Here is a 25,412-nt window from a genome sequence, read left to right on the forward strand (position 1 = left end):
TTTGAACATCATCATATGCTAGTGCATGATGCAACTATGCAGTAAAACAATATTGTCATATTTTTTGAAATTTTCTCAAAATCTATGTGTCAACCCCTACAAAAATATTGAGTTTTTGGTAAATACTTTATATACTGAAGCCAATAATCTTTAGTGTTGTTTTAAAATTTCTAACTATATTCTACATTTCTATTAATGTATGCTAAACTTTCTTTCATGGTAAATGAGCATCGTTCAATTTTGTTTATAAATTAATTTAGTAAAACTTCATATACTCCCTAAATTAGTGGACTAACCATTATAAAATCGTTTTTCTCTAGAGAAATGAAGACAAAAATGGTTCCAAACCTGTTTGACCATCATCATATATTATTACAAGAGGAAACTATGCATTAAAACAATATTTTCATATTTTTTGAAATTTTCTCAAAATCCGTGTTAACCGCTACGAAAATATTGAGTTTTTAGTAACTATTTTATGTACTGAAGCCTATAATCTTTAGTGTTGTTTTAAAATTTATAACCAAATTCTAAATTTTTATTAATTTATTTTAAACTATTTTTCATGGTATATGGGAATCGTTATAATATTTTTATCAATTAATTTAGTAAAACTTCATAATACTCCCTAAATCGATGGAATAACCACTACAAAATCACTATTTTGTTGAAAAACAAAGACAACAAAAGCTCCAAACCTCTTTGAACATCATCATATGTTAGTGCATGATGCAACTACGCATTAAAATAATATTGTCATATTTTTTTAAATTTTCTCAAAATCTATGTATTAACCTAACCCCCTACGAAAATATTGAGTTTTTGGTAAATGTTTTATGTACTGAAGCCTATAATCTTTAGTGTTGTTTGAAATTTTTTAACCACCTTCTACATTTGTATTAATGTATTTTAATATCTTTTTTAGGGTATATGGGAATCGTTATAATTTTTTTATCAATTAATTTAGTAAAATTTCAAAATACTCCCTAAATCGATGGAATAACCACTATAAAATCACTATTTTCTTGAAAAACAGAGACAACAAAGGCTCCAAACCTCTTTGAACATCATCATATGTTAGTGCATGATGCAACTATGCACTAAAACAATATTGTCATATTTTTTGAAATTTTCTTAAAATCTATGTGTTAACTCACCCCTACGAAAATATTGAGTTTTTGGTAAATACTGAAGCCAATAATCTTTAGTGTAGTTTTAAAATTTATAAATATATTCTACATTTGTATTAATGTATGCTAAACTTTTTTTCATGGTAAATGAGCATCGTGCAATTTTTTTTATAAATAAATTTAGTAAAACTTCATATACTCCCTAAATTAGTGGACTAACCATTATAAAATCGTTATTCTCTAGAGAAATGGAGACAAAAAAGGTTTCAAACCTGTTTGACCATCATCATATATTATTACAGGAGGCAAATATGCATTAAAACAATATTGTCATATTTTTTGAAATTTTCTCAAAATCTTTGTGTTAACCGCTATGAAAATATTGAGTTTTTGGTAAATATTTTATGTACTGAATCCTATAATCTTTAGTGTTGTTTTAAAATTTATAACCAAATTCTACATTTGTATTAATGTATTTTAAACTCTTTTTCATGGTATATGGGAATCGTTATAATGTTTTATCAATTAATTTAGTAAAACTTCATAATACTCCTAAATCGATGGAATAACCACTATAAAATTACTATTTTGTTGGAAAAAAAAAGACAACAAAGACTCCAAAGCTCATTGAACATCATCATATGTTAGTGCAGGATGCAACTATGCATTAAAATAATATTGTCGTATTTTTTGAAATTTTCTCAAAGTCTATGTGTTAGTTAACCCTACGAAAATATTGAGTTTTTTTGTAAATTCTTTATATACTGAAACCTATTATCTTTAGTGTTGTTTTAAAATTTCTAACCAAATTCTATATTTGTATTAATTTATTTTAAACTTTTTTCATGGTATATGGGATTGTTATAATTTTTTATCAACTAATTTTGTAAAACTTCATAATACTCTCTAAATCGATGGAATAACCACTATAAGATCACTATTTTCTTGAAAAACAGAGACAACAAAGCCTCCAAACCTCTTTGAACATCATCATATGTTAGTGCAGTATGCAACTAGGCATTAAAACAATATTTTCGTATTTTTTGAAATTTTCTCAAAGTCTATGTGTTAACCCCTACAAAAATATTGAGTTTTTGGTAAATACTTTATATACTGAAGCCTATAATCTTTAGTGTTGTTTTAAAATTTCTAACCATATTCTACATTTCTATTAATGTATGCTAAACTCTCTTTCATGGTAAATGAGCATCGTTCAATTGTTTTTATAAATTAATTTAGTAAAACTTCATATACTCCCTAAATTAGTGGACTAACTGTTATAAAATCTATATTCTCTAGAGAAATGGAGACAAAAAAAAGTTTCAAACCTCTCTGACCATCATCGTATATTAGTACAAGAGGCAACTATGCATTAAAACAATATTGTCATATTTTTTGAAATTTTTTGAAAATCTATGTGTTAACTCCTACGAAAATATTGAGTTTTTGGTAAATATTTTACGTATTGAAGCATATAATCTTTAGTGTTGTTTTAAAATTTCTAACCTCATTCTACATTTGTATTAGTGTATTTTGGGCTCTTTTTCATGGTATATGGGAATCGTTAAAAATTTATCAATTAATTTAGTAAAATTTCATAATACTCCCTAAATCCATGTAATAACAACTATAAAATAACTATTTTCTTGAAAAACGGAGACAACAAAAGCTCCAAACCTCTTTGAACATCATCATATGTTGGTGCATGATGCAACTATGGATTAAAACAATATTTTCATATTTTTGAAATTTTCTCAAAATTTATGTGTTAACACCTACGAAAATATTGAGTTTTTGGTAAATGGTTTATGTACTGAAGCCTATAATCTTTAGTGTTGTTTAAAAATTTTTAACCACCTTCTACATTTGTATTAATGTATTTTAATCTCTTTTTAGGGTATATGGAAATCGTTATAAATTTTTTTTCAATTAATTTAGTAAAACTTTAAAATACTCCCTAAATCGATGGAATAACCACTACAAAATCACTATTTTCTTGAAAAACAGAGACAACAAAGGCTCCAAACCTCTTTGAACATCATCGTATGTTAGTGCAGGATGCAACTATGCACTAAAACAATATTTTCATATTTTTTTAAATTTTCTCAAAATCTATGTGTTAACCCCCTACGAAAATATTGAGTTTTTTGTAAATACTTTATATACTGAAGCCAATAATCTTTAATGTTGTTTTAAAATTTCTAACTATATTCTACATTTGTATTAATGTATGCTAAACTTTCTTTTGTGGTAAATGAGCATCGTTCAATTTTGTTTATTAATTAATTTAGTAAAACTTCATATACTCCCTAAATTAGTGGACTAACCATTATAAAATCGTTATTCTCTAGAGAAATGGAGAAAAAAAAGGTTCCAAACCTCTTTGACTATCATTATATATTATTACAGGAGGAAACTATGCATTAAAACAATATTGTCATATTTTTAAAAAAATTCTCAAAATCTTTGTGTTAACCGCTACGAAAATATTGAGTTTTTGGTAAATATTTTAATCTTTAGTGTTGTTTTAAAATTTATAACCAAACTCTTCATTTGTATTAATGTATTTTAAACTCTTTTTCATGGTATATGGGAATCGTTATAATTTTTTTTATCAATTAATTTAGTTAAACTTCATAATACTCCCTAAATAGATGAAATAAACACTATAAAATAACTATTTTCTTGAAAAACGGAGACAACAAAGACTCCAAACCTCTTTGAACATCATCATATGTTAGTGCAAGATGCAACTATGCATTAAAACAACATTTTCGTATTTTTTTAAATTTTCTCAAAGTCTGTGTGTCCCTACGAAAATATTGAGTTCTTGGTAAATACTTTATATACTGAAGCCCATAACCTTTAGTGTTGTTTTAAAATTTCTAACCATATTCTACATTTGTATTAATGTAAGCTAAACTCTCTTTCATGGTAAATGAGCATCGTTCAATTGTTTTTTAATAAATTAGTTTAATAAAACTCCATATACTCTCTAAATTAGTGGAGTAACCATTATAAAATCGTTATTCTCTAGAGAAATGAAGACAAAAAAAGTTCCAAACCTATTTAACAATCATCATATATTAGTACAGAAGGTAACTATTCATTAAAACAATATTTTCATATTTTTTGAAATTTTCTCAAAATCTATGTGTTTAACCCCTACGAAAATATTGTGTTTTTGGTAAATGTTTTATATACTGAAATCTATAATATTTAGTGTTGTTTTAAAATTTCTAACCACATTTTACATTTGTATTAATGTATTTTAAGCTATTTTTCATGGTATATGTGAATCATTATAGTTTTTATCAATTAATCTTGTAAAAGTTCATAATACTCCCTAAATCGATGGAATAACCACTATAATAACTATTTTCTTGAAAAATAGAGACAACAAAGGCTCCAAACCTCTTTGAACATCATCATATGTTAGTGCAGGATGCAACTATGTATTAAAACAATATTGTCATATTTTTTGAAATTTTCTCAACATCTATGTGTTAACAACCCCTAAGAAAATTGATTTTTAGTAAATATTTTATATATTGAAGTTTATTATCTTTAGTGTTGTTTTAAATCTTTTAACCATATTCTACATTTGTATTAATGTATGCTAAATTTTCTTTCATGGTAAATGAGCATCGTTCAATTGTTTTTATAAATTAATTTAGTAAAAATTCATATACTCCCTAAATTAGTGGACTAACTATTATAAAATCGCTATTCTCTAGAGAAATGCAGACAAAAAAGGTTTCAAACCTCTTTGACCATCATCATATATTAGTACAGGAAGCAACTATGCATTAAAACAATATTGTCATATTTTTTGAAATTTTCTCAAAATCTATGTGTTAATCCCTACGAAAATATTGAGTTTTTGGTACATATTTTATGTGTTGAAGCATATAATCTTTAGTGTTATTTTAAAATTTCTAACCACATTCTACATTTGTATTAGTGTATTTTTAGCTCTTTTTCATGGTATATGAGAATCGTTATAATTTTATCAATTAATTTAGTAAACCTTCATAATACTCCCTAAATCGACAGAATAACCACTATAAAATCACTATTTTCTTGAAAAACAGAGACAACAAAGGCTCCAAACCTCTTTGAACATCATCATATGTTAGTGCAGGATGCAACTATGCATTAAAAAAAAAATTGTCGTATTTTTTGAAATTTTCTCAAAGTCTATGTGTTAACCCCTACGAAAATATTGAATTTTTGGTAAATACTTTATATACTGAAGCCTATAATCCTTAGTGTTGTTTTAAAATTTCTAACCATATTATACATTTGTATTAATGTATTCTAAAACTCTCTTTCATGGTAAATGAGCATCGTTCAATTGTTTTTATAAATTAATTTAGTAAAAATTCATATACTCCCAAAATTAGTGGACTAACCATTATAAAATCGCTATTCTCTAGAGAAATGGAGACAAAAAAAGTTTCAAACCTCTTCGACCATCATCATATATTAGTACAAGAGGCAACTATGCTTTAAAGCAATATTGTTATATTTTTTTATTTTTTCTCAAAATCTATGTGTTACCCCCTACGAAAATATTGTTTTTGGTAAATGTTTTATATACTGAAGCCTATAATCTTTAGTGTTGTTTTAAAATTTCTAACCACATTCTATATTTGTATTAATTTATTTTAAGCTATTTTTCATGGTATATGGGAATCGTTATAATTTTTTTATCAATTAATTTTTTAAAACTTCATAATACTTCCTAAATCGATGGAATAACCACCATAAAATCACTATTTTCTTGAAAAACGGAGACAACAAAGGCTCCAAACCTCTTTGAACATCATCATATGTTAGTGTAGGATACAACTATGCACTAAAACAATATTGTCGTATTTTTTAAAATTTTCTCAAAGTCTATGTGTTAGTTTTAAAATTTCTAACTATATTCTACATTTTTATTAATATATGCTTAACTTTCTTTCATGGTAAATGAGCATCGTTCAATTGTTTTTATAAATTAGTTTAGTAAAACTTCATGTACTCCCTAAATTAGTAGACTAATCATTATAAAATCGCTATTCTCTAGAGAAATGGAGACAAAAAAGGTTTCAAACCTCTTTGACCATCATCATATACTAGTACATGAGGCTAACTATGCATTAAAACAATATTGTCATATTATAAACCTTTCTACTTAAAACTCTTTGGTATACAAAATATAGTTTTGGTGGGGGTATATATACATGCAAGTACAATTATACCAATACATGTTCAATCAAACACATATTCTTTCTCCTCCAGAATTATATTAGTGGCTCCAGTGATACGGTTCACTTCTTGTTGATAGACTCCACCTTGCCGTCGTTACCTCCCAGCAAAAGATACTTATCCTTGCGAGTAAGTTCCGTGCATTCGAATCCCAATACATGCCCGATCACTTTCTGCACGTAATTAGCCACTTCGAAAGACGTCTTCCCACCGCCTTGCACTGTCATTTCTTCAGGCAAGCGGTCCAAGAAAGTGACCTCGTAGCTCGGTCTTGGGTTCATGAAGAAGAAGTAAGGGTCCCAGAACTTCACACCCCTCACCGTCGTCCCGTAGAACATTCCTTGTTTACAGTTCATCGCCACTGGTACGATCCTGTCGCTTAGCTCTGCAAACAGGGCGCTGAATCTCAGTAGATACTCTTCTCTGCACGTCGTGCCTTCCGGACATATCACCAAGTCGCCTGTTATAGACGCCAAAACATATCAAGAACGTCCTTAAGCAATTGTATGGACACATAAACTCTGAATATTTGTTTATGGCTTATGGCTTCTAAATTTTAACAAATTATTTATATAAAGTTATGTTCTCAAAATTGTTTTTAACATATTATTAAATTTTAAAATAAATGATCTATAGCCTCTAAAATCTTAAGATCGACCATGCATGCATGCATGCAATACCTTTCTCGAGGAGTTTTCTCATGCGGGCAGCGTCAGCTGCACGGTCACGGGTGAGTACGACAGCAGGAATAGGAGAAAGCATTAAGGAGAGACGAGAGACACTGTAAGTGACGCATGTGATCTTGCGTCGGAGAGCAATTGCCACGATGATGGGATCAAGTGCAGTACGGTGGTTGAGAACGTATAGGTTGCCTGGAGTTCCTGGGGAAGGAGGCGGTGGACGGTGGCCACGAATTGTTAAGTGAATTCCGAGCATCTCGTAGCTGTATCGGACAAAGTTTCTGGGTAGAGGGAGGTTGAAGTAGACACGGATGATTGAGAGTATGAAGCCGAAGGGAAGCCAAATGTATGTGATAATGGCGTTTAGCGGCGTTGGACGTTGGACTAAACGGCCGTCGTGGAAGATTATGCGGCTTTTTAGTCGTTCTTTAGGGATTGTTGTAGCTGACTTGGTCGCATGTACCATGTAACTTTTCTGTTATAATCAATACCAAAATTGTGAATAAATGTACTTATATCTTTCAAACAAAAAAATAAAATAAATGTATTTATATAAAACAATTCAAACGTTATTTATGTTATTCATTTTCAGACTTATAACTTTTTTGTACTTCAAATATTATTATTAACACTGTTCTTTAATATTATTAACACTCTTTTTGTAATATACTCCTCTACCATATACTCATTTACCTAGTAGAGGAGTATATTACAAAAAGAGTGTTAATAATATTTGAATTATTGGTTCATTAAATGGACAGCCCAAAATGTGGGTGGTACTAGTAGGTGGTTGGTGTAGAAGAAAGTTAAAGAAGAAAACAATTGAGGGTCAACATGAAGTGATAGCTTGGGTACATTTATGAACCTTTCTTGATTTATTTATTTTTAGTTACAATATAAACGCATTAACTTTTTGATAACTAAACGAGTCAACAAGACAAGTTAAAGTTGGTCGATTACCTTACCTAATTAATGAAAAAAATAAAATAAAATTTGGTTAAGTTCTCAAGTTACCATAGTTCCTTGTGCTACACTACTAATCTAGTCAGTATTCAGTAGTATTTTAAAACTAAACTGAAAGGTTACAAAGCAAATACCTTGCAAATGGACATGAAGTCGTGATCAGAAGTTCGATCACCGAGGCCGAGATCTGGTGATTCATCGCCAAACTCTTTCAAAATGGCTAATCTCTTTAGATCACCAACAAGAACACCAGGCTTCTTCACAAATCCGGTGGCTCTTTTGGTTCGAGGACTCACCGCAATCTCTGTTCCAAGAACTTTATCAGCTCCAAGATAATCCTTCACAAACGCTTCCACCATCACTGTCGGATTAGCCGTCACCACCACTTTCCTCTTACACTTATCAAACACCTCAAAACTGTCTTTCCTCACATCCGCCGCATAAAACCTAACATATATCCAAATTTAGTAAAGAAAACTATATATTATAAAACATAGAGATATGATTAATGGAGACTCTACCGTGGAAGAACGGCACGAGAGACGAGTTCTATGTCGCGAACTTTGAGACCAGCAAAGGAGATGAAGATGAGGATCTGTGTCCCCAGAGACTCCGAGACGAGTAAATAGGAAAAAATCACAATAGGCAAAGATAGAAGTAAGATTAAGCCACGGAAGAGGCTTCCGGCTTCAACAGCTACAAGCATGAAGTAAGGGAACGAGCTTCTCGAGAGAAGCAGAGTCCCGTCAAGATCTGCGGCGATCGAACCATGCTCTCCTCCTCCTGCTCCACATTCCGTTATCGGAGGAAAGCTATGACTCTTTTTCTCCTGCGACATCTTCACTCCTCCAAGTTTCTCTATCTCGTTAATGAGAGAAATGAAAGAGAGGGAACGCTTCGTTTTAAATGCAATAGTAATCAGTCAAGTTTACCAAAAGGGTCTTATCCTTTTTTTATCACCTCTACGAGATGAGAATTCATCTAAATATATCCATCAAGTAGCTTTTTGTAACAAAAACAACCCTCAATCTCTTCTTCCTTACCCTTTCAAGTATTATTGTGATCGATCACATATAATAGGGTAGCTCAGCAGCTCACCTAAATACAATGCCGTGATATTAATACAGTGGACTATTTTTTTTTTTTTTGTCCTAATGATTATTGGGGGTCCTTGTTTTTGGGTACTTAAGAGCATCATTATCCCTGAAACCCCAAATGGGTTTTCTTAATTTTTTTTTTTTTTTTTTTCGAATTTAGAAAAAAAAAAAATGAACCAATCGTGAGCCGGCACGTGTTAGTGGGCCCGCGAACAGTGTAAGAAACCCTTAAGAACCGACTACTATTTAGTAGTTTTTGTAACCGGTTTTTTAAAAAAAAATGGATCCTACGCGGGACCCACACACTAAGAAACCTTCTAATATCCCCGGATAAAATTGCTCTAATACACATATATTTGTATGTATATATTATATACGCATATATATATACATACAAATATATGTGAATTAAGGATCCAAGAGCAAGGAATTCAATAATCATGCCCTTTAGGGCCGCATTCAGAATTTATTATATGAAAACGACTTTATTCTTTATGTATTGTTGACTAAAATGCATCTAATATTTCGTTGAATCTTCACGATTACAATTATGTAATTAGATTTTCAGACATTTTCAAAGTTTAGCATATATTCGATATTCTCTTATCAGTTTTATTCTACATTTTCATTCTTTTCTATTATCTTTTGGGTGAAAGATTACTTTGTTTAAAATTCATCTTCAATGGTTTTTTTCTGAATATTAATTTTTGGGTGAATTATTAGCCATTAAAATGTTGCCATGTGTTAGAGTTTCTCTTACAAACTCTAGAGTCATCTAATCTATTAAAACAAAACTACAAATAGTATTTAACCCTGATTTTTCCTAAATAATTACGATCTCATGCCACTGCATAAAACACGGCCGTTTGAAATATATTACCATTAATAAACGATTCAATGCTATTGCCTTTTAATACTGTCACTTTAAAAAATTAGTTAACCACCGAAATAATAGTGTAACCCGAATATAGATGACTCATAACTATTTATCTCTCGGTTTAGTATTGTCTAAAAAGTCAAATCATATCTTACCCAAAATTCAATTAAATACTTTTATATACCTACATATTTCAAAACCATTTTTTCTCGGTTTTGTTTAGATGCAACATAATCAAATTCAACCTTTAGAAAATTCAGTTGACTACTTCTACCAACTTAGTAAAACGTCCATTATATAATTATATATCATAATTATTCAAGCAGGCAATTATACAATATCTAAGTTTAGTTTGAATAGATATAACTAACCGATTACATGTTTTGGTTTCTATTTTTGTTGCAGTTGTTTGTTTCTCGGTTTTTCTTCATAGTATTTACAACCATTTCTGACAATAACTCCCATTTTTTATATCCAAAATATATTGAAAATGCTAAAATTGGTTATAAAAAAATATTTTCTGTCCACCAAATCTAAACTAATAAATTCATACCGCAATTAAATTACATATATCATTTAAAAAACCTTTCCTATTTTAAAGCAATCGTCGTAACTAAAAGGATAGCTTCATATTATGTTATCAAACCTTGCAAATCACGTTTGTTCTTTGCCCCAAAAGCGAATGTAATGTTACCTCAAGATTCAATTCCAATTAATTGACACACATTCCTTTAAAATCCCGTTTGACATACCTAAATAACGAATATACTCTTTTTTATTATTTTAGCAATAATATAATGTATATAAAATAATCACTAAACGTATATTATGTTTTATATGCATTCAAATCACAACTGAATATAGTTTAAAATATAACATTTCATCAAATATCTATCTATTTATTATGGGAAATTGCAATAAATACCACATTTATAGTATCATTTTTTATGTTTACACTAACCATTTTTATCCTCACTTTTAATGAAGAGTAAAAAATATTTATACCCCTAGGGTTAACTAATCTAGACTTAAGGTTTAGAATTGAGGGGTGGAGTTTTTGAAATGTGAAATTTAAGATTCGAATAAATATATAAATAAAATATAAAAATATAAAAAAAAAATTAAAAAATAGTTTCAAACATAATTTTTGATTTTCAAAAAGATTTTTTTTAAAAAATATCAAAAAAATTTATAAAAAAGTTCAAATTTGAAAAAGTATAATTCGGAAACATAAAAAATTATTATTATTATTTATTTAAATAATTATTTATTATATATATAGAGAGAGATAACAAGGATATAAGAGTCTTCTGTCACTTAATGAAAAATGTATTTTTGAAAATGTCCATTTAGTAGTGGTAAAGATGAATAATGGTACCATGAAAAGGTATATTCGACATAAATAATGAGTCATTATAATAAAGAAATAATATATAAACAAAACAAATAAATAAGAATTCAACAATTAATAGATTAGATATCTTATTTCATTTCGAAACCATTGTATACATATAAATAGCTCAAACAAATGATAATTTAAAACAAATAATAAAATTAATGCATATAAACAATAAAATTATATTAAACATATATTAAATATTGCGAAGGTGTAAATATACATAAAATAAATTAAAATTAAAACAATATAAAAGTTAAAAAAACACTCGCGCGCCCGTGCGGATCAAAATCTAGTAGATTTTAATAAATCACACTTTTTCTATCTATTTATATTGGTGAGAGATTCATTAATCTTGTTGTTTGATGTATTTGATGATAACTATTTAGAATATAAGTATTTAATTATAAAATTGAATTACTTTTTGTTTAAATGTAAATTTTTAATGAGTTTTAAAAACAAAGAAAATAAGAAAGAGAGATTCATATCATATACCTTAACTCAAACGGCCCAGGGGCTGGAGTAATTCGGTGGTAATCACTTTGGTAAGTTTCGGATAGTGGCATTTCGTGTAAGATTCTAGCGGTTATCAGCAGCTGCTCTATGGTTATATTATACCTATTTTGGATAGTTTGTGGATCCAAATGCAAGCTAGACAATTTTCTAAAATGACTCGTGGTTCCAGCTACATCCACGGTTCACGTGGAATAATATCTTAGACACCTAAGAGTATCTTTAACTAGTAAACCCATTTGGAGTGCTTTTTTTTCGATTAAAGAAAAAAAAAAAAAAAACGAACCAATCACGGACCGTCACGTGTCAGTAGAACCCGCGAAACAGTGCAAGCCTCGGTGCTTAATTTGGCGTTTTTGGCAACGCTTCTTCCTCTTTTATGGTGAGGCTCACCCCTAAGCAACTCCTTAAGCACTCCCATTGATGGTGCTCAGGGATCTCTGATACCTCTGATCAAGGATCAGTACCTGGTCTAATACTTATATATTAGCAGATATAACATAGAGCAAGAAGTTATCTGAAATGGCTTTGTTTTATGTTTTGTGGATCCAAATGCAAGATCGGAAACTATGTATTTTTACTGAAACTAAACCTTTGGGACGTGATTAATGTATTATTGTAAGATTCATTTTTGAGATGCAAAAAAGATCAGCTGAGAGGACTAACAATTAAACAGCACAGAGCAAACCAGTGATGCTTTTACAGAACAAGCTCACTAGAAATTCACAAAAATCACAAATATATTTTTAAAAGACTGAATATAGAGTAGCAAGTAGTACACTGCAAAACAAAAGCTAGATGATGGATAGATAAGCAAAGATACATAAAGAGTAAATAAAAAACATAATTCTCTAGTTCATCATGGTTCAGTTCTTGCTCTTGAAAGGAATGGCTCTGATGACAATCGTGTGATAGAGTGCTGCTAGAGCTGCTCCAATGAATGGTCCCACCCAGAAAATCCACTGCAATACAAATAAAATTTTAAAAATCTCATATTATTATTATACAATGAAGAATGAATGTTTTACGTGGTCCTTCTATAGTGTGTGTAGTAGACTCACATGGTTGTCCCAGGAGTGGTCCTTGTTGTAGATAATGGCAGCTCCAAGACTCCTAGCTGGGTTGATTCCGGTTCCGGTTATCGGAATTGTCGCCAAGTGTACCAGGAACACTGCAAACCCGATTGGGAGTGGTGCCAAAATCTACAATATTTGCCATATATGATAAATTAATTAAACAAAATTACATGTCACAAACCAATAAAAAATTAAACCAATAAAAAATTAAACCAGTAAAATAGCAAACCGGAAAAGCAGGGTACTTACCGGGACGTGTGAGTCACGGGCGCTTCTCTTGGCGTCGGTGGCGGAGAAGACCGTGTAGACGAGAACAAATGTTCCAATAATTTCAGCACCGAGACCAGATCCCTTGGAGTAGCCGGGAGCGACGGTGTTGGCACCGCCACCGAGAGTTTCATACGGCGTTGGCTGGAAACCCTTGACGACTCCGGCGCCACAGATAGCACCGAGACATTGCATAATCATGTAGAAAACAGCTCTGGTCAGAGACAACTTCCTAGCCAAGAACAGACCGAACGTAACCGCAGGGTTGATGTGTCCACCTGAAACATTAAAACACACAAACAAAGATTCCTCAAAGACACATCCAAAAGAACCAACCTTTTCTAGCAAAGACATAATCCGCAGATCTAAAACCTAATTACAGAGAAGCCACTACAAGAGACTTTCCGTAAGCCAAAAGTAATCGAAAAATGGAGGAAAGATTAACCTGAAATTCCAGCAGTACAGTAGACGAGAGCGAAGATCATGCCACCAAAAGCCCAAGCTATGCCTTGGATTCCAACAGAGGCACACATGTTTGGTGCTCTCTTCACTCCCATCACTGTCAGCACTGTTATGTAAAGGAAGAGGAAAGTGGCTATGAACTCGGCGATTCCTGCTCTCCAGAACGACCACGAGCTTAGCTCTCCGGGCTCGAACAGAGGCGCAGGAGGTGGCTCTTTGTAGTCCTTGTCGGACTGAGCTGATGTTCCGATGGGTTGCCTCTCAGGGAACTTGTTAGCTCCAACTCTCACGTCTTCCTCTTTGCCTTCCATCTTTCTCTCTCTCTCAGTCTCTCTTTTTTCTCACTAGAAAGGTTAAATAAAGTTGTGAGCTTCTTTACTTCTTTCTTCTTTTGTGTGGAGGAGAGAATGTTGTGGATATATAGATCGTGAATTTATAGAGGAAATAATATTAAAATGACCTAACCGTCTACAAACATCTATTTTCAATATTCTTTATTTTTATGACAAGACAGAAAACAAACTCCATAGTAGTTAATAGTAGTACCGAATAGTTGATACCAGTCCTAATTATTGGTGATCGTAGTTAGGAAATCATAGTTTAGCCTGTGTTAGCAAACTCAGTGTAATAATTTATCTCTTCTTATTTTTGTTTTCTTGTCATCTAGTCTCTAGTGCCATTCTATATGTTATTTTTTGATGGTGTTTAGTTGAATATTGAACAATAATTTGGGTTAATTTGAATAGTTTGGTAATTTGTGTAGTAAATAAAGCTAGATGATGGAGGAGGAGACCGGAGAGGGTTCTGGAACGTACCGAGGTGCTCTCGTAAAAGGACAAAAGTCTGACCTGTCTTTTTCTTTTCAGAAAAAGATAGTGGGTCCACCTTTTTGGACGGTAATATAAAATCAATAAAATATGGGCGAGACCACTGAAGCCCAATAGTGTTAAGATGGCAAAAGAAATATTTTTTGACTCTCTAGCGAAATTACTTATTGGACCGTTGGAGAACAAAACTGACAGCTTTATCAAAAGTCACTACTTGTGGTCTACAATGTGAAAAATTGGCGTGCATTGCATGCAAGTAGTTATATTAAAATATTAAAATATTAAATTAAGTTTCCAATTTTGGTGCTGACATGTGAAGTCTTGGACAGCTCAGAGGTGAGTGTTACCTCCCTGGGATCACATGCTTCGTTGCCAAACGACAATACATTTCGTCCTCACAATTTTCCAGTTTGAGTTTTAGATAATTAAAATTTACCATACACAGTATTGTGAAAACGACACCATTGTGAAAGTTTTTAATGTGGTAGGTATATCATTTTGGAGACGCAACCACAATGAACAGTAGTTCACATACCGTCCAGCCAATATGTTTTCGGCACGTTGCAGAAGAGAGACTAATTAAGCCCATTGAACATGTGTTTTGATTTATTGGGACGGTCCCGACCAAAGCCGTATATACCTGTGGGACTGTGTCCATATGACAAGACACGACTAGCCACCCTCCCTCATGAAACCGTGATGATAGTATTCATAACAGATGACACAAACAAGTAATGTTTGCTTAATAAACTATGTTTTAAGTTGTATTTTTTTAAAGTATGTAATTTTATATGTATAGAGAATAAATAACAAACAAAGATTTTAAATTAACACTATGTTGATATCCAGTTAAATATTTAGTTTTTATAAGAGAATTTAGAATGGCTTGATTATCTATTTTAAATATTTTAGATCACATTTATTCTTATTAATCAAATCAAAATTATTTTAACTGTAAATATGTTTAATTTAAAGCAATTTTGTTGATTGTATTTTGCTTGACTTGTTATTTTAGAATTATGAATATATATTCATATTTTTATAATTTAATAATAGTATTTGGCAGTTTACTTGGCTATATAAGTAAAAATCTTGTATATAGAGTATAATTTCTCTATAACATTAGCAAAAATCACAAATAGTATTAATCATGTATTTAGTTTTCTTGTGTGAATCAAACGAGAGGCAGAGTCTAGAATTGGCATTTAATTTGGCTGTGTTGGTTTTCGGCTGAGTGCACGCAGGATTCTTATACAGGCTTGAAAGATCTCCAAGGTCGTACTAGGGTCCTTAAGTGCAAATGTTTCAAAACTCTTTTGAAAAATCATGCCTATGTTTCTTCTGAGAAGGAAAACTATCGCAGCTGCCTTGAGGATTGCATCCGAAGGGATATTTGAAAGTTGGATGATGTCAAGAACGTTTTCAGAGCTTAGAGACGAGATTAATATTTCTCTGCAAATATCTTGGAGGTATTGAATGTCGTACTTGTCCGCAGCGAGATAGAGGGCTCGAACATGTTTGTTGTCACGACTCAACGTACCACTGTAGAAGAATTCAAGGAGAGACTCGAGTTCTCCGTAGCTTAGGTCATGGATAGTGATTGATTTCTCAGGTGAAACTTTGCATTCATCAGTTTCCAACATGCTTCTAAACACTTTTGATTTCACTGCCTGTAAAGCATGAATTATGATAAATTATTAGGCAACAATTAATATATATCAGAATTAATTAAAATCTATATATAGTATGTGTACCAGAACAGCTTTATGGGTGGGGATGCCTGGTCCATTATCACCAGGTTTGAGGATGAAGTCAGCGTGTATCGCTTCTTTCAATGCCATAACATGATCACTGAGAAAATCTACTCTCTCAAATTTCCTTTTTGTGCTTTCTGCCATGCTTCCTTCTATATATGTATCCTATCAAAATATGAATAAATAAAATATTTGATCAGCTAGCCTATTATCAATACTCAAGCAAGTATTCGATAATCAGAAGATATATATATATAGATAGTTTACTTCGTTGTTGTTGTGTTGATCTCAAGAGCATGCAAGTAAATATATATAAATAGAGCTCAAGTCGACAAACCCTTTCCTAATCCTTATAGGTATCGTAATTTCAGAACCTCCTTTTGTTTTTTGGATTTGCATTAATTTATCATCATTCCTTGTTACAAACTTACAATGATTCTAAATTCTGATTAATGTAAGAAGAGAGGAGATACACCTTCGTGTTAGGAAGAATACATCCTCTAAGTACTGAATTCACAGTCGGAAAATCAAATTGAGCAAAATTTAGTTTGCCACATGTGGAGAACTTGGGAAACAAGACAAGAGATCTTGATCACTTAATTGTTTGTTTGCTAACATCGGCCCGTCACATACTCAGCACCCTTGAGAGTAGGTAAGTTCGATGCCCATGGTGTTCAATTCGCATATACTTTTAGAATCTTATGCTGCTGCAATTTTATAAAATCATAGCAAGAACATATGCTCCGCAAAGTTAAGTCTTCCCTTCTCTGGATTGCGCGCTTTCGCTTGTTGGTTTGCATTTATAGGAAGTTCAGTTACGCATGTAATTAACAAGTTTTAAACAAATCATACGGACGGATACAGTCTTTTCAGCCCATTTCTGGAGAGAAAAGTTAGGACTCCAATGGGTCAACAAAATATGGCATGAGATTACGGCCTTTTATTTACTTAAGGCCCGGATAGGCTCTATCCTTCTTGTTTGTTGGTGGTCTTCACTTTTTTTAGTGGTCACATGACATACTCTCTCTTTTTACAAAAGTAAATAAATAAAAATTTCAATAAAAAATTATTTATAATAAAATTAAGGAACCCCACCCCTCTCTATTAACCAAATTAAATTCGGTCACCAACATCCCAAATAAAGGTTATAACATTATATAAATTATAAAGGTTATAACATTATATAAATTATAAATTTGTTAAGACCTGAAAATTTGGTCACAATCACATATCTAATTTCTTTATGTGAAGCATATGTCTTAACTAAAATTGGAAAATCCATTGAAAGATCTTTGTAAAGGTCAAGTTACTTCATTGCACATACCTTTTTAACTAGGTTGTTCATCAATGTTCAAAATATAAATATTTACAAAGTATTCTTTACAATCACCATACTAAAAACAAAATAGTTATTATATTATTTTTAATTTTATTAAAATATTTATGATTTATTTCACCAAAACCATGCATAGCAAGATTACACATAACAACTAAAATTTATTAATTAACATTACAATAATTTTCATATTTTTGTTAGTTCCAAAAGTAACTTATAATAAATATTACTAAGTAAAAATTAAAAATATAACAATAAATTATAATAAATTTAAGTTATTAAATGTATTTATATAATTCGTCTTTGTAAAACCTAGCACAGAACATAAAAATTTGAAACCATTTATAAAATTATAGAAATTGCGCAAAACATTAAGATAAAAGCTACAAGAATGTTGCTTATCCATCTGCTAAAACACATGTGTTTCCTCTTTCGGTAGTTAAACAAAATTTAACAATGGTTAGGTCTGCTTTTGGCCTAACTTTAATTTTTCTTCTTACCCTTAACTTACATTTACTAATATAGTTGGTTTTGACATCTAGATAAAGTCCATTGACCCTACTAGTTATGGCTGTCATGATTCTGAACAACTACTTTTATCCTATTACCTATTCCTAACTTTATTAGATTTCATCCAAAAGTTAAATTCAAAGAGGTTTAGACAAATCACTGGTGTAAAATCACAATATTTTAATGTATTTTATGTATTAAATTATTTTTCCTTCTTCGATCAAAACACCAAATTTTATACCAAAACTATATTTTCGTTTTTATATTATTAATTTACAATTTTGTTATTATTTAATATATATGATAAATAAATTTACTATGTGTTATATTACATAAAAAATTACACTAAAACATTTTAATAATTATTTACTATTTTAACATATGATAATTTTAAATAATAAATTAAAATCATATATTTTAATATATGTAAGTATCAATTTTATATATTTGTCTTACCATTTTATATGTCTTTATTTTATAATATTTTATTAATAAAATTTAATGAACAATGTTTCGCGTGGTGAATACTATCTCACCAAGTTTGGTCGATACTATAGTACCAATCCTCTTTGTATGGCCATTCTTCTGTTAAGAAATCGAGATGAGAAAACCCTACCCATCGAAGTGGGAGTATAGCAAGGGCTTTCCCCGATCAAGGTCTTCCTCTTTCTGCTTTCAGACCATTACACTAATATATCTGATTTTTAAAGTTGGGCTAGCAACGTTTTAATGTGCAAATTACACTAAAATGATGTTTAAGCGTTGAGTTGAAAATAACCTTAAACTCACATATACTTAATTCTGCATAAAAAAACTAAAAAACATATTTGATATATAAAACAAATCACAATTATTTATTTACCAATAATCCAAAAATTACTGGTAACTAGATATATATGAACAAATAGTATAAACTGTTTAAAATATTTTTTTTTCAGATTGTATAAATGTTAAATCAAGTTGTGAAGGCATTTACAGTTTATATTATTGATCTTTTAATTTATACAAATGTGAAGAATAAATGGTTTCAAAATATACGTGAACAAGAGGGTAACTCAAATATTATTGATCTTTTAATTTATACAAATGTTAAGAATAAATGGTTTCAAAATATACGTGAACAAGAGGTTAACTCAAATATAACTTAGATGTACGGGACTTGGGATCTCCCTGTCCTCCTTCTTTGACGTTCTTTTATAGCTGTTTGAAAAAGGTCATAACGGCGATATAATCTCCGGCGAGTCTTTAACGCATTCAAAATTTTCTTTAATGATCTGATTTTCTTTATATTTTGCATTACCAAGTTAGCTCGGCATTGACTTTATTCGAGCTAAAAATGGGTCTTAATTTTTTTTTTGCTATCGTCCTCTTATCAGGCTTTTGGATTATTGGGTCGAATTCTAAGATTGGGTCTGGAGTATGATGAAACTTACTTCTAGTTCGTGGGTGGTTGTGGTATTAATACTGCTAAGATGTTCATAAAGTACATGTATGATGCATTATGAAAACCTAGCCGTTGTCAGGTCACTAACTTCCTTAATGGGAGCAAGTTTGCGTCCATATCTTATATTGTCGGTCGATAAGTTCCCACCTAAAAAAAAAAGCCACGTTTGTAGCAATTTTCTGATTATATATTTTATGTACTCACGTTTGTGCGCATGCACATTATCGTCAGCGGGGTCTATTGATTGGTAAATGCGAGTGTTTATGGGTATGAACACACACATGTACTGCAGCACATATAACAGTATGGTCCCCGTCCCCGACAGCCTGAGTTGCTTCAAAGGAACTCAATGTAACTTACTGATCATGGTAAAAAAACATATATATGGTCTCGGATTATGCTAAGGCCACCGATGAACCAAGACAACGCGAGGTAATTATTTCTGTTGGACCATTTGCTCTTTTAGAGTGCTCGGCTTTATCAGCAAACCCCACATATCAAAACTTTTGCTTAGTTTTTAAAAAAAATTATTATTACAACTTACAAGTGCTTGATCTGATCCGATCTGATTCTGACAAATGTAAGAACTCTTAAGGAGAGCGGAAAGACATAGAATGTGAACGTCGTCAGAATAAAAAGAGTTGGTCAATGAAATGAAATTAGGAGACTAATTATATGATAGATTTCAATATGGGGTTAATCATCTCCCAAACACATACGTGTTCTCCATTTCCATAAGCATCCGAGCCTCTATGGCATTTCTTTCTCCAAAACTTTAATTATCTATTTGTTACAATATGACCCTTAAATTTTCTTACATTAATCTACTGAACCCCTTATTCTCTTCTCTGAAGAGTACATCATCATCTCTGCAGACAGTAATATTCTTTCTTCACTGCCCCAATCTGCATTGCCCCAAAGAGGAGAGATCAATTATGTACTGGGCAGGGTAATTAATGCTGAAGGCTGTTGAAAAAATCTGGAAAATACTTTTCTTCTATCGAAAGCTGCCATTATGAGATTTTATTTTTAATCTAGTATCCTGTGGAGCTAGATTAATGGCACGACGTTTGTTGCGTTGTAAAAATCGCATAAAGGTTCCACCTTTTACTTAATTGTTCTCTCTCTCTCTCTCTCTCTCTCTTACACTTTTTCTTTGCGTTTGCCCAATCCATGAAAACTAATGGGTTTTGTCGGTAAAGAAACTCCTTAATTTATTATCTCTCTCTCTTTCTCTCTATTGTTAGTCAAAAGATGCCCACCCAAGAGAGAAAGAAAAACATCTCTTCTTTACTCTTTATTTGAATGTTAGTTGTAGAAGCTCTTTGTTGATCAACTGTGGAAATTGAAGCTTATGATCAAAAAGCTTTTCTCTTTTTTAGTTGATCTTTTATGAGATTTACGGAAGCTTGGTTTCTCGACAGAACCTGGAAAAAAAGATGTCAGATCAAACAATGTGGCTGCCTGCCTGGAGTTTGATAAAGCCTCAAGCTTGAGATCATTTTGCTAAGTTGACATGACTTGACGACATCTTCTCTCTCTCTCTAGCCTTGGCTTGAAAGATATCCCCTTTTTTTATTTTTTATTTTGGTACCGTTTTGTCCGGCGATCAAAGAGAAGGCCTGACTGAAACTTGGCATCCAAAGAAAGTTTTTGGAGAGGATTACTTCCTTCCTGCTTCAACTTGCCACTCTTTAATGGTTGCCCTTCAGGGGAGTTTGGAATCAAAGCAAATTCAGAAGAATCTAAGGTACTTCTCTCTCTCTCTTTTGAAAGGGAAAGGTATCTCTGATTTTGCTCCATAAGTCATGGCACTAGTTTCTGTAACTTGCCTTTGATTACAATGATTCCTCACACCATTTAATTAGATTGTAAAAGAAGATTTGGGGGGAACTGGTAGAGGATCCTTTACTTCTTAAGTTATTGTTGTTGGTTTGTTTCTCAAGGATCTGAGCTTGTTACAAGTATTACTTTAAGTACAATTTAGTTACAAAGACTTCTTGCTTCTGGTTTTGAACTTAATTTGTTATCCTTTTTGTGTGGTGTTTCCTCTGTCTTATTTTGTTGCTGCTTAATTTAATAGTTTTCTTCTTCTTCTGCTTATCTTAAGCCACATCTTATAGAGAATAGCTTTTAGAGAAGGAGCATTAAGAAACTGAATAAGACTAGCCATGGCCAAGAAAAATCAACGGCGTCCAGCTTCTCGGGATCAGTTAGGCTGCATGTGGGGTTTTATGAATATGTTTACTTTCCGCCATGGACCACTCTCTCCCAAGCTCCTTGTTGACCAAAACCATGGTACTTCACCTGTCTCTCTGTACCTGCAGAATGAGTTTGTTTTGGTTATAACCGTTATGTTAATTGTTTCAGCTGCTGGAAATCATAATGAGCTTGAGAAGCCCAACAAATGCCAAGACAAGGCTGCTCAAGACACCCTTGTAAGCAATGTTGGTGAAGAACGCAATGTGAAGATTACGATTATAAAGCCAAGTGTGAAGAAACTCATAGCTGAAGAGTTGTTCAATGACAAGGAACTCAAGAAGCAGAGGGAGAATGCGGAAGCAGGACAGTTGTCAGACTCTGAGCTCGAAGGAAGAAGAAGGAAAAGCCAGAGGAGAAAAAACAAGACCCGCAAGAACAGCTGCGATAACTTTAGCCATATAAACACAACTAACCTCGAAGAGCCTCAAGTTCACCGCAGAACTAAGAAGAGCCATCATGCTTCTGAAAGGAGTCTTGACATTGATAACATGATTGAAGAGTTCTATTCAGAGATTCATCGCAGAAGTACAAGCCTTGGTAAGAACCACAAACAGGATGATTATAAAGAAAAACTGAGGGAGCTGGTCAAGTTTTTAATCAGCCAGAAGCTTCTACATGGGAACCGTCCCAAGGAAAACAGCGAAATCCTTACATCTAAGGACTTGATGGAAGTGTTTCAGATTCTGGGATCAGATGAGGAGTTGTTTCTCAAACTTCTGCAAGATCCAGAGCTACTTGTGCCAAGGCAGAAAGGAGAAGAAAGCTTGAGCTTGTCAGGGGCATCATCAGAACAATCTTCTGATCATAAGAGACGGTCTAGCAGCTTTTTCAGGAGGAAAGATACACCACAAGAAGGTACTGATGACAAAGCATGCGAAGCTTCTTCAGACAGGATTTACATTCTGAAGCCAGGCTTTTCAAGTCCAGACAAAGCTGCTGATTCTCATTTGATGAGAAACAAACTGCAGAACGAGAGAAACAGTTCGCATTTCTTCCTTTCTGAGATCAAGAGGAAGCTGAAACAAGCAATTAGAAAGGAGCAGCCTGGACTCCAGCGTGAGAGAGGGTTTCCTAAAAATGTGCCAACCAAAGATCATTTCTTTCTCGAGCGGATGGCAAAGCCCTCATCACCTCAGAAGAACAATGAAGAAGATAGAAATCAAAGGGTGTCTAACATTTACACAGAGGCCAAGAAACATCTGTCCGAGATGTTAAACAATGGAGATCTTGATTCGAACATAACAAGCAGACAGGTTCAAAGAACCTTAGGACGAATACTCTCTCTTCCTGAGTACTTATCTCCTATAAGCAGCCCAGGAAGAAGATGGGAAAAGAGCTCAACTGCACACAGGAAGTCTGCTTCAGCGGATTACATAAATGCTGTGAACATCAAGAAAGAAACTCCTGTGAGCCAACCAGAGGATGCAATAATAACAAGTGCTGATACTCAGGCCTGCAATCTAAACAAAGAACCTGACAATGCTGTCGAGTCTCACCAACCAACCGCATGTGAACCTTCTGAAAAAAGTGTGGACATTGAGGATGGAACATCTGACGAATATAAAATTTCTGCTGCAGGTAAGAATATTTCTTCACTCTTTAACTAGAAGACGGTGATTAATCTAATAAACAGCCAAACTTGCAGGTTCTGCAGATGATATAATGATTACCAATGAGATAGGTATAGTTACAGAGGAAGCAAGCTCTACTTTGGTTAGTGACTTATCCAAAGCTGAAGCTCAGGATGAACAGGCAAGTCATTTTGCTTCAACACTATAATATCTATCATTTTGTATGTAATCTGAAATGAAGAAATAGTGGAAGACTTAAATCTGTTTTGTTTTCTTCTACAGACCTCTCATGAAGAGAACCAACCACCACTGGCTTCCTCTGTGGCCTCACCATCCCACTGCTTAGCTAAAAGTGAAGTAGCTATTACTGATATTCTGGAATGGTCAAGCCCAATATCAGTTCTTGAGCCACTCTTCATTGAAGATGATGTAAGCCCATCAAAAATGAGATCTCAGTCTGGTAAGTGAAAAAAAGATCCCAGCATCTACTACTAAACTTTGGGTTTCTAGTAGTTAATTAGTTCTTCATTATGAGCAAACATTGACTCAGCTTTACAACTCAGATGAGCCACAGGTGCAACCTTGGTGTATCCACTTCGATGATAAAGAAGATTCTGCAGCTAAAAGCCGAGAGGATGCTGTCAAATCCATCACAAGTGACAAGGAATTGGTGTTTAAGTATGTAAAAGCTGTGGTGGACGCAGTAGAGTCAGAATTTGAAGAGCTCTATCTGAAGGCGCAGTTCTCTGACCAGCTTCTTGAACCGGCACTTATCAGCAACATACCCTTCTGTCCAAACCAGCTTTGCCATGACCATGAGCTGCTCTTTGACTGCATCAATGAAGTTATCATGGAGCTCTGCTGTTGCCCTCCATGGGCTTCCTTTGTTACACCAAGAACCAGAGTCTTCTCTACCGTCAAAAGCATCGTTCACGAGGTTCAAGAAGCGGTCTACTGGCATCTCTTGCCGTTGCCACTCCCTCGCGCGTTGGATCAAATAGTTAGGAAAGATATGGCTAAAGCTGGAAACTGGTTAGACATCAGATGTGAGATTGACTGCTTTGGCTTTGAAACTAGTGAATTGATTCTAGAGGAATTACTTGAAGAGGTCGCTCTTAACTGCCTCAACAACACTGAGCACTCTCTGGTTCCAGCTGAGTTGAAGATCGATGAGAGCATCCTTGTTTTATAAAAGGTCATGAAAAGTGAAAGCTCTCTTCTTAAAGACAAAGCCATTGTTGTGACAGAGCATAGCCTCATTATCACAATTGCTAACTTCCATTAGCGCAGAACCATGTAGATAGTGTGTATTACTCAAAGAATAACTTTCAGACTGCTGAGAGAGAGACAGAGAAGAGATAAGATCCTTTCAAGACCAGATGAGAAACAGTTTGCGGTGGGGTCATTACAGAACACTTTCAAAGACAGGACCACGGGTCTCTTCTTTTAGCATATTTATAGGATATGATTTATTTTAGTATTGAGTGTGTTTGTGTGTTGAGATGGAGAGAGATGTGATTTAGAGTGTTTTTGGTTTCATTGATTTATTTGTGTGTAATATTTTCAGAAGTTTGACATATAACAGTGTCTTTATAGGTGTATGATTTGGGATGTGACAATCTTAAAAGAGTACTTTATTTGTTAATGAAAATTATAAGATATACAAGATTAGTGTAGTTGGCAAGAAGGGTAAATTACAAGCTGATAATGTGTTGTTATAGATTGTAGTCTAAGATTGGTGGGTTGACAACAAGACGATAGCGTGGAGATTTTCTTATGCAAAATTTTTTTAGTAAAGGGGAAAGAAACAGGCATAACGCAAAATTTGCAGAGAATTTATGCAATGGAGAAATGGAATTTAATGGATCCTCATGATATATGTTAAGTAAACCTTTGGATAATGTTTGGAGTTGTTGCACTTTATGCCCTACCTTTGTGACTAGTACTAGCATTTTTGGTTGATGGGATATGGTTGTGGATATTAGATAATA

The 25,412-nt window shown here is 32.7% G+C and overlaps 4 protein-coding genes across 6 annotated transcripts; 1 reads left to right on the forward strand and 3 right to left on the reverse strand.

Annotated features, from left to right (window-relative positions):
* Positions 1–6,277: 6,277 nt before the first annotated feature.
* On the reverse strand, positions 6,278–9,116 carry LOC106434955 (probable glycerol-3-phosphate acyltransferase 8). Its single transcript, XM_013875813.3, has 4 exons — positions 8,551–9,116; positions 8,164–8,476; positions 7,067–7,541; positions 6,278–6,846 (listed from the first exon to the last, which is right to left on the reverse strand). Exons 1-4 carry the CDS (start codon positions 8,865–8,867, stop codon positions 6,449–6,451), a joined length of 1,503 nt encoding a protein of 500 aa, XP_013731267.2. The 5' UTR covers positions 8,868–9,116; the 3' UTR covers positions 6,278–6,448.
* Positions 9,117–12,634: 3,518 nt separating this feature from the next.
* On the reverse strand, positions 12,635–14,250 carry LOC125593197 (probable aquaporin PIP1-4). The gene is made up of 4 exons (XM_048769462.1): positions 13,701–14,250; positions 13,238–13,533; positions 12,974–13,114; positions 12,635–12,874 (listed from the first exon to the last, which is right to left on the reverse strand). The coding sequence occupies exons 1-4, from the start codon at positions 14,026–14,028 to the stop codon at positions 12,779–12,781; spliced, it is 861 nt and encodes a 286-aa protein (XP_048625419.1). The 5' UTR covers positions 14,029–14,250; the 3' UTR covers positions 12,635–12,778.
* Positions 14,251–15,529: 1,279 nt separating this feature from the next.
* Positions 15,530–16,914, reverse strand: LOC125593198 (BTB/POZ domain-containing protein At1g01640-like). The gene is made up of 2 exons (XM_048769463.1): positions 16,299–16,914; positions 15,530–16,214 (listed from the first exon to the last, which is right to left on the reverse strand). Exons 1-2 carry the CDS (start codon positions 16,440–16,442, stop codon positions 15,750–15,752), a joined length of 609 nt encoding a protein of 202 aa, XP_048625420.1. The 5' UTR covers positions 16,443–16,914; the 3' UTR covers positions 15,530–15,749.
* Positions 16,915–20,639: 3,725 nt separating this feature from the next.
* On the forward strand, positions 20,640–25,097 carry LOC125592900. 3 transcript variants are annotated; one of them, XM_048768536.1, is made up of 6 exons: positions 20,640–21,338; positions 21,699–21,886; positions 21,959–23,428; positions 23,484–23,602; positions 23,704–23,881; positions 23,985–25,097. In XM_048768536.1, exons 2-6 carry the CDS (start codon positions 21,760–21,762, stop codon positions 24,611–24,613), a joined length of 2,523 nt encoding a protein of 840 aa, XP_048624493.1. In that variant the 5' UTR covers positions 20,640–21,338; positions 21,699–21,759; the 3' UTR covers positions 24,614–25,097. The 3 variants fall into 3 exon arrangements, with proteins under 3 accessions (XP_048624493.1, XP_048624495.1, XP_048624494.1); XM_048768538.1 differs by having other exon boundaries at positions 23,496–23,602; XM_048768537.1 differs by having other exon boundaries at positions 20,716–21,338; positions 21,712–21,886.
* Positions 25,098–25,412: the final 315 nt, after the last annotated feature.

This window comes from Brassica napus, chromosome C9 (genome assembly GCF_020379485.1).
Source record: "Brassica napus cultivar Da-Ae chromosome C9, Da-Ae, whole genome shotgun sequence".
Classification (NCBI taxonomy): Eukaryota; Viridiplantae; Streptophyta; class Magnoliopsida; order Brassicales; family Brassicaceae; genus Brassica; species Brassica napus.